At 45.8% G+C, this 8,071-nt stretch overlaps 1 protein-coding gene across 1 annotated transcript in view; it reads left to right on the top strand.

The window, feature by feature from the left end:
* Positions 1-1,343: 1,343 nt before the first annotated feature.
* NT5E (5'-nucleotidase ecto) overlaps positions 1,344-8,071 on the top strand; it is a 79,144-nt gene continuing 72,416 nt past the window's right edge. Inside the window, exon 1 of the mRNA XM_007951154.2 lies at positions 1,344-1,682. Within this exon, the coding sequence (XP_007949345.1) occupies positions 1,344-1,682 (339 nt within the window). The remainder of the gene's footprint in view (positions 1,683-8,071) is intronic.

Here is an 8,071-nt window from a genome sequence, read left to right as displayed (position 1 = left end):
AAAAAAAAAAAAAGAGTATAGTCCCTCCACTGGCTTCTAGCATGGATGCAGAAGCTAGGAAAAACTTTGCAAAGCATGGCATCTTAGGGGAAAGAGTCTTGCTGCTCCCAATCTTTATGGTTTTTGCAAATGATTTACACTCAGCCTCAGACTTCACATCTTAAAAACAGGGTTAGCTTTGTGCATTTTGAAAGAGTATAAGGATTACATATGCTTTTCTATGTAAAGCAAAAATCACTGGACACACAGGAGGAACTCCAAAACAGTCTTGTTTCTCCTTCCTTTCCTGAAGTGACATTCACTTAAACTCAGGAGACAATTGTTAAGCAGAGAGAAATTCTGCAGCAATTCACAAGCAGATGATGATGTTTTGATTTGTTTAATTTATGGATTCCTATTATTGCCTTCCTTGCCAAAAAGCTTTGCAATAAAACACAGAGCAAGAGGGGGAAGAGAGAGAGAGGGACTTGAGAGTGCCAGCATCCTTAAAACATTAAAACCTCAAAAAACGGGTCAGGAAGGAATAATGACTAGAAAAGTCAAAGAAGGCCTGCGACGCGTTCGTTTTAGCTTCCAGGAACTGTCCGAGCTTGTCTACTGTTTTATCACTCAGATTTTAATCGTGAATAAATGAGGGACTGGATTTGAATATAGATTCTAAGTCTAAGCGACCTTGATTGAGTTCGTTCTCAAACCTGGGAGAGCTGGTAAAGGTCCCAATCCGCTTCTGGCTTCCACCGCCCAAAGAGCAAAGCGCTACTCTCTTGCCTGCTTCCCTGTGTACTGCTTTCTCTTGCCCCAGCCAACCTCTTCGTGCTCATCTTCCTGCACCCTCTCTTTTCCCTCTTTCGCGCTTTCAAGAGTAGAGCCCGCGTAATCACAAACCATTCTCAACACAAACCATTCATTCCTCTTTTAGAAAAATCCATGCCTAAAAAGTGCCAAAAATCAGCAACAACTCACACTCAGAGAACCTCCACCTCCTTCCTCTCACCCCAGAAAGAGCAGCCCACTCGCAGCAAGATTGCTGACGCCCGGGTACCCCCTCTCCAAACCCCCGTCAAGAACAACCTCCCCACTGTTCCTGCAAGGAGCGGGTGCCAGCTGCCAGCCGCGCCGGGGCAGCCCCGGGTGTCAGGGTCGGATCGGGTGACAGCGCGGGCGTGCGCTGGCCGCAGGGCCAGCCTCCGGGCCAGCCTCCAGACTGAACCCCGGCCCGCCCTAGACCGCGGCCCCGCCTAGCCCCCGCCTGCCAAGGCGCAAAACCCGGCTCCCGCAGGCACTTGCCACCTCTCACGCCCGCACTAGCTTCTTCACTCGCCCGCTCTCCACAGTCGGCAGCCATGTGTCCGGCCGCCCCGCGAGCGTCCGCAGTGCAATTTCTCGCGTTGTGCGCGCTGCTGTGTTCCTTGGCCGGCGCCTGGGAGCTTACCATTCTGCACACCAACGACGTGCACAGCAGGCTGGAGCAGACCGACGAGGACTCGGGCAAGTGTGTCAAAGCAAGCCTCTGCGTGGGCGGCGTGGCAAGACTCTTCACCAAGGTGAGGCAGATTCGCAACACCGAGCCCAATGTGCTGCTCCTGGACGCCGGCGACCAGTACCAGGGCACCATCTGGTTCACCGTGTACAAGGGCGCCGAGGTGGCGCACTTCATGAATGCCCTTTCCTACGATGCCATGGTAAGACGACGCGTCGGGGAGGCCCGGGAATCCTAGGGGTAGTAGACCCGGGCTCAGAGAAAGCCGTAGCAGCCGATGGCAAGAGTAGCAAGCCTAGAACAAGACGCAGAGATGTGGGGAATAAAGCGAGACAGGACGGAATGTGCCAGGTAGATGTAAACATAGAAGTTCCGCGGATGATTCATTTTCACCATGCAGACGTCACTGGGATCCCACTAGGTGAAGAGGGTATTTAGAGGAGCGGGACCCGGCCCTTCTACAAGGGGGTTCAGCTGGTGTGCGTGGAGAATTGCCAGGGACTGAGTGAGCTAGAGTTACCACCCATTTCTCATTTATTGCAAAGAACGCCTTATCTTCATTTTGTTGAAAGGCAGGTGAGGGTGGAAGAGGTTGAACAAATACCACCAGCTCAAGAAGATTGAGACTCGAAACTCGAAACTAGCAGCTGTGGGACAGATACCTGGCTCAGCTGCCTTCTGGTTGTGGGATCTTGGGCAAGTTATTTACCCTCTCTGTGCCTCATTTCCAAACTCAAACCAAACTCACTGCCCTCTAGTCCATTCCGACTCATAGCGACCTCCTTTGGGTTTCCGAAGCTGTAAATATTTACAGAAACAGAGTGCCTCATCTTTCTTCTGGGGAGCAGTGGGTGGGTTCAAACCATCAACCTTCTGGTTAGCAGCCAAATGCTTTAACCACTACATCTCAGAGCTTCCATTCTCTATTAAATGGTATCTGCCACAAAGTACTGCTTGACCATAATATGGCCTCTGTAAATGTTAGTTCTTATTACTACCAGACATTACAATATAGGTTAAAAAAAAAAAAAAAACTAAAAGAAAAAACAAAAACAAAAAACCACTTGGGAGAGGGCTGAAATACCAAAACACTGGGGCTTCAAAGGACTTCAATACTCTGGGGTTTCAAAGGATTTCAAAAAAATCGGTTTGGCAGCAGAGTTTTAGAAAGAGAGTCCAACTTAACTCATAAGGGCTTTTAAAACTTGTGCTGCAAGAGTTTAGTCCAAGCTTTCCAATGCTGTTAAAAGCTCTCCCTTGTTTGCTAGACTGAATTCCAGAAAAAAAAAAAAAAAAAAGAGAGGAGGGCTACAGAGTAATAGATAAGTGTGGTAGAAAAGTATACAGTATTTTTTAAAACTCAAACCACCCAAGCTTCAAGCTTAACCCTATGTAAAAGCCTAAAGTAAAGGGATTCAGGAATCCCTGGGTGGTGACCACAGTTCACTGCTTGACTGCTAACAGAAAGTTTGGTGGTTTGATTCCACCCAGAGGTGCCTCAGAAGAAAGACCTGATGGTCTACTTCTGAAAACTCAGCCAGTGAAAACTCTATTGATCCATCCTTTCCCCTCCCTGACCATGTTGGCTGCTGCTCTTGGTTGGGGGCCATTCCACCTAAGGCAGGAAGATGGTGGCCCAAAAGAAGACAAAAAAAGTAACTGGAGTCCATCAGCTCTAGGCTCCAACTTGTTATGAAAGGTGGAAATGTGCACTAGGGTACAAGCAGCCTCTGAAGGTGGTCAGGTAAGGCAAAGCAAAACTGATCACCCTCACCAACAAGTGCTTGGCCATGAGGAAATCTGAAATAGCCTGCTATGCCATGATGGCCAAAACTGGCATCCATCACTGCAGTGGAAATAATGTTGAATTGAGCGCAGCATGTGGAAAATACTAGAGTATGCACACTGGCTATCATTGATCCGGGTAATTCTGATAATCATTAGAAGCATGGCAGAACACATTGGTGAAAAATAAATCATATTTTTTTTCTTTAATAAAACTGATCAGAGCTTGATTTAAAATCAAATAAAACTCTATTGAATATAGTTGTACACAGATAGACATGGGGTTGCTGTAAGTCAGAGTGGACTTGACAACATCTGGTTGGTTGGTTGGGTTTTTTTGTGTGTGTTTTTCAAAAAGGATTCAGCAAGACTGAAGGAGCTCTGGTGGCACAGTGCCTAAGGCATTTGTCTGCTAACCAGAAGATTGGCAGTTCAAACCCACCAGCCACTACATGGGAGGAAGACTGGGCAATTTACTTCTGTAAAGATTTACCAGCTCGGAAACCCAATGGGGGTTGCTCTGAGTCAGAATTGACTCAATGGCACTGGGTTGGGTTTGTTTTTTTATTTCAGCAAGACTGAGGAAAAGCTGAGAACAGGAAATCTTAGGAGCTTTAGAAAAGGAAGAACAGAGAAATCTGCTAAATGCTTGTGTGTGGAAGGGAAAGGGAGGTATGGTCCTGGCTGGGATACAGAAGAGCACCTTGGGGGAGGTCAGGAGAGCACAATCCTGTATTTTTTCCCCCTGGAAACTTAGAAAATAAAAGAAAACAGGAAAAGATGACAGAAGGGTAAGTTTAGGGTTTTGCTTTCAACAAGAAAACATGATTTTAAAGAAGTGAGAGGACATTCTTATTGTTGGTTTTGAAGTTATCAGGAACACTCAGAACAACACCAATTCAAACAGATCCCTGAGCTCCACAGTTCATCTGGGAGACTCCTCAGCATTTAGGCTCCACAGAGGAGCTGTGGGTCTCAAGAAGTTGGTGGTCTCTTAGTATTGATATTGTTATAGTGAGGCCTGCCTAGTGCTTTGCACACACTGATGACAAAATAAACATCTGTAGAAGTTGATTATTACTAGCCTACATCTCCCATTTCCTCCCAGAAGGGTAGAGTAAACCTTACCCGAGTTTGTTTTGATTTCACATAAAACCACAACTTTGTAAACTTTTCTTTTTGTGACACACTTTTCTCCATAGTCGTGTAAACTTTTGGCAAAAATAAAATCCAGAATTTCCTTTCCCCTAATAGTATTTTCCTCTTTAAGTAAAACTGATCTCTTAGTGTTAATGGTCGTATCAGTGTTTATGACAGGACTTTTGGGTGAGGCTAGGACAATCTGTTACAAGTCACAACCCAATACAACTGGGAATGTTTAGAACATTTGTCAGATGGAATTAATTATCTTTTAAGCTTTGCTCAAAATAATTTGGACTAGGGCCTGAGGGGGGGTGGAATAGTCTACTTACAAAACATTGGTAGGAGATAAGAAAGGGTAGGAGTTTAAAATGGTCAGGCTGATGTCCCTCTTCCTGACAGTATCTCATCAGGTTTTATCCCATGCAATTTGGGGGCCTTGACAAACATGATTTGACCTACTTAAAACTGTAGTCCTTATAATGCTAAACTATGTGCTAAAGCTCTGCTGTATTATCGTTTTACAGAGATTTCTCATTGGCATTTTGCTTATAATAGACAGTCCCCAGGGAATTTATGGTTGTTCTGCTGCACCTCCCCTACCACACCCATGCACCAGGTCTTGAATGCCTGAAAACAGGATATTCAGATCAGGATGGAAAACAGTTCTGGAGGGAAATATGCAGTTCTGTGGAACCTGGATCTGGTTTAGAGACGCTGTAGGGTATGGGAGGGAAAGTCCTTAGAATCTGACTTAATCCTACCACACACACACACACACCCATTCCCATCCAGTCGATTTCAATCCATAGTGACCCTTTAGGACAGAGTAGAACTGCCCCCTAGGGTTTCCAAGGCTATAAATCTTTACAGGAGCAAACTGCCTCAGCGTTTTCCCATAGGCTGACTAGTGGATTTGAACTGCTGACATTTTGGTTAGCAGCCAAATGATTTAACACATACACCACCAGAACTTGACTTAATCCCAGGAATCTCCAAAATGTGAAGCCCAAAGGGATTCATCTCCAGAAATGGTATTCCTGGCACTGAAGCAGGATATGAGGAGGATGGCTCTGAGAGGGTCTTTTGTGGTCCCCCGGGGCAGGAGTGCTGTGTCCTTTCTAACTGGCCTCTGATTCAAAGCCCTGGCACCTGAGCTCACTTTCTCTCAAAAAAGCTACAGCTTTAGATTTGGCAAATTGCTTTCAAATGCCTGAGTTACCAGTAAGAGTGGGGACTGTGGTCTACTGTCTTATCTTGGAAACAGGATAGTCAGGTTTTTGTCAATTCCCTTTGTTACCACTCAACCTCCCACAGAGATAACCATTCTAATGCTTTGTGTGTACTTGTGTTTTAAAATTATGAAAATAGACCTGTTACTCAACTCATTCTGTTTATTTTTCTCCTAAAGTCATTGTGTTTATGATTTGTCCATATTGCTATATGAAATTTTGTTATGTGTATATAACACACATATTATGTGTTGCATGCTGCAACAGTGGTGTCCTTTCATTTTACTTATCCATCAGCAATCTGGGTAGCAAGGCCAGAGATTGCCTCCAGCTCCCTGCCTCACCAATTTACACTTGTCCAAATATCCTCCTGCAGGTACCTCTCCGGACCTGTGTGAGGATTTCTTTGGGATAAATACTCAATAACAGAATTGCTGACCACAAGGCCTGTGTGTGTTTAATTTGACCAAGTATTAACAGATTGTTTTCCTAAATTACTGGAGCTGTCTACACTCCCACCCCCAGTCCAAAACCAAATCAAACTCATTACCATTGAGTCAATTCTGACTCATAGCACCCTTCCTTGGGCTTCCAAGGCAGTATCTCCATGGAAGTAGATTTCCCAGTCTGCCTTCTGAGGAGCGGCTGGTGGGTTTGAACTGCCAGCCTTCTGGTTAACAGTCAGATGCCTTAGGCACTACACTACCAGATCTCCCCCCACCCCCAGTAAACCCCCATATCTTTATCTGGCAGCATTACCTAGCTTTCTAAAAGGTATAAAATGATTTTCTTTTTAAAAGGTATTAAAAAAAATTTCTAATAACTAGTGATTTGGGGCACCTTTTGATTTATTAGGTTCCTGGGTGGTACAATAAGTTTGTGCTCTACTACTAAGCTAAAGGTTGGCAATTCAGCTCCCCCACCCCCCAGCAGTACTGTGGCAGAAAGGCCTGTTGATCTGCTTCCATGAAGATTATCACTAAGACAACACTTCTGCTCTGGACAGAGGATTCCAAAATGGAGTCTTGTCAGTAATCACTAGGCTAATTCCCTCTAGCATCTTGTTGTTGTTTTATGTGCCATCAAGTCAGACCCGACTCATAGCGACCCCTCCTTGGGTTTCGGAGGCATTATCACTACGGAAGTAGATTGCCCCATCTTCCTTCCCAGGAGTGGCTGGTGGGTTTGAACTGCCAGCCTTCTGGTTAGCAGTCAAGGTGCCTTAGCCACTGTGCTACATCTTAGTGCCTGAAAAACTAGGTACAGCAGTTTGAATTAAGGATTCTGGTGCTCTTAACAGCTCACTGAGTCAGAGTGCACCAAACTCAGGGGAGAAGGTTTAGAAAGGAGAGCGGGACAGGGAAAAGAAATAACAAGATCAGGAGATCTACCCTGCGGAGCACCAACAGGCAGGTGAGAAAAGCCATCTGAGACTTCCCTGGTTAAGGAAGAAGACACACCACACCAGCATACCAGTGACCACACCAACATACAGCGATCACTCCAAGGATCTACCTTCAGCACCTGATTTTATCAGTAACATGGGTTGGCTACGTGCAAGCGGGCATGTCCAGCACTGCTGAAACCCAAACAGAGAGTTCGTTGGTGCTGCAAGAGGGCAGGCCCAGGGAGATGCCCCTGCAGTGGATCCCTGAAAAGGCTTGGGTCAGCTTTTTGGCACGAGGGGCCTGCACTTGACTTTGTCAGTAATATTGGGACCACGGGGTACGAGCAGGCACTTCCCTGACTCCAGTGCCACTGAAACTGAGCAGCTCTTTAGCAGCGCAGGTGGGTGGTCCCCAAGAGGAACTCCCACTGCAGATTGCAGTATGGGCTGGCACCACGGGCAGGTGGGCCCAGAGAGGAATTCCCATGGCAGATTGTGGAGCTGGGCAGTTGTCTTGGGTTGGCTTTTTGGTGCTGAGGGGCCTCAAGAGCAGGGTTTTTGCATGTGTCTGAGCCTGGCAGAAAGTGGTGACTCCCTAACAACTGGAGTCTCGCCTGAGCTTCAGCTGCAGGCCTGTGAATAACAATACAAATCATCATTAGCAGCCTGCTCAAAGCCCTAGAAACCACCCCTAGCAATGGGTAGCTTTCCTTCTTCCTCTCTTCCACTTCCACCTTCTCCACAAATAACCTCACTCATCCAATAGAAGAAACCTCATTCAGCCACCATAATACCTCCTGCTTCAAATTCTACACCCTCTTTATGACGAACAGAAACCTATATCCACATTCTACACAGTGATTCCATCATCACAAAGAAAACTGCAGAGCAACCCAGCATACCTGAATTGATAACTAAAAAAGTAAAACACACCAGCTCCACCTTTTCAAAATATTAAATCATAAAACCAAGACAAAACAAATCATTACATAACTAACAGTTAAAGACAACTTCAAAATGTCTAGGAAACAACACGCAACCTCAAAT

This window comes from Orycteropus afer, unplaced genomic scaffold (genome assembly GCF_000298275.1).
Source record: "Orycteropus afer afer isolate SDZICR_OR568_19922 unplaced genomic scaffold, OryAfe1.0 scaffold00011, whole genome shotgun sequence".
Classification (NCBI taxonomy): Eukaryota; Metazoa; Chordata; class Mammalia; order Tubulidentata; family Orycteropodidae; genus Orycteropus; species Orycteropus afer.
Note: the sequence above shows the minus strand (reverse complement) of the source record. Positions and strands in the feature narration are given on the sequence as shown.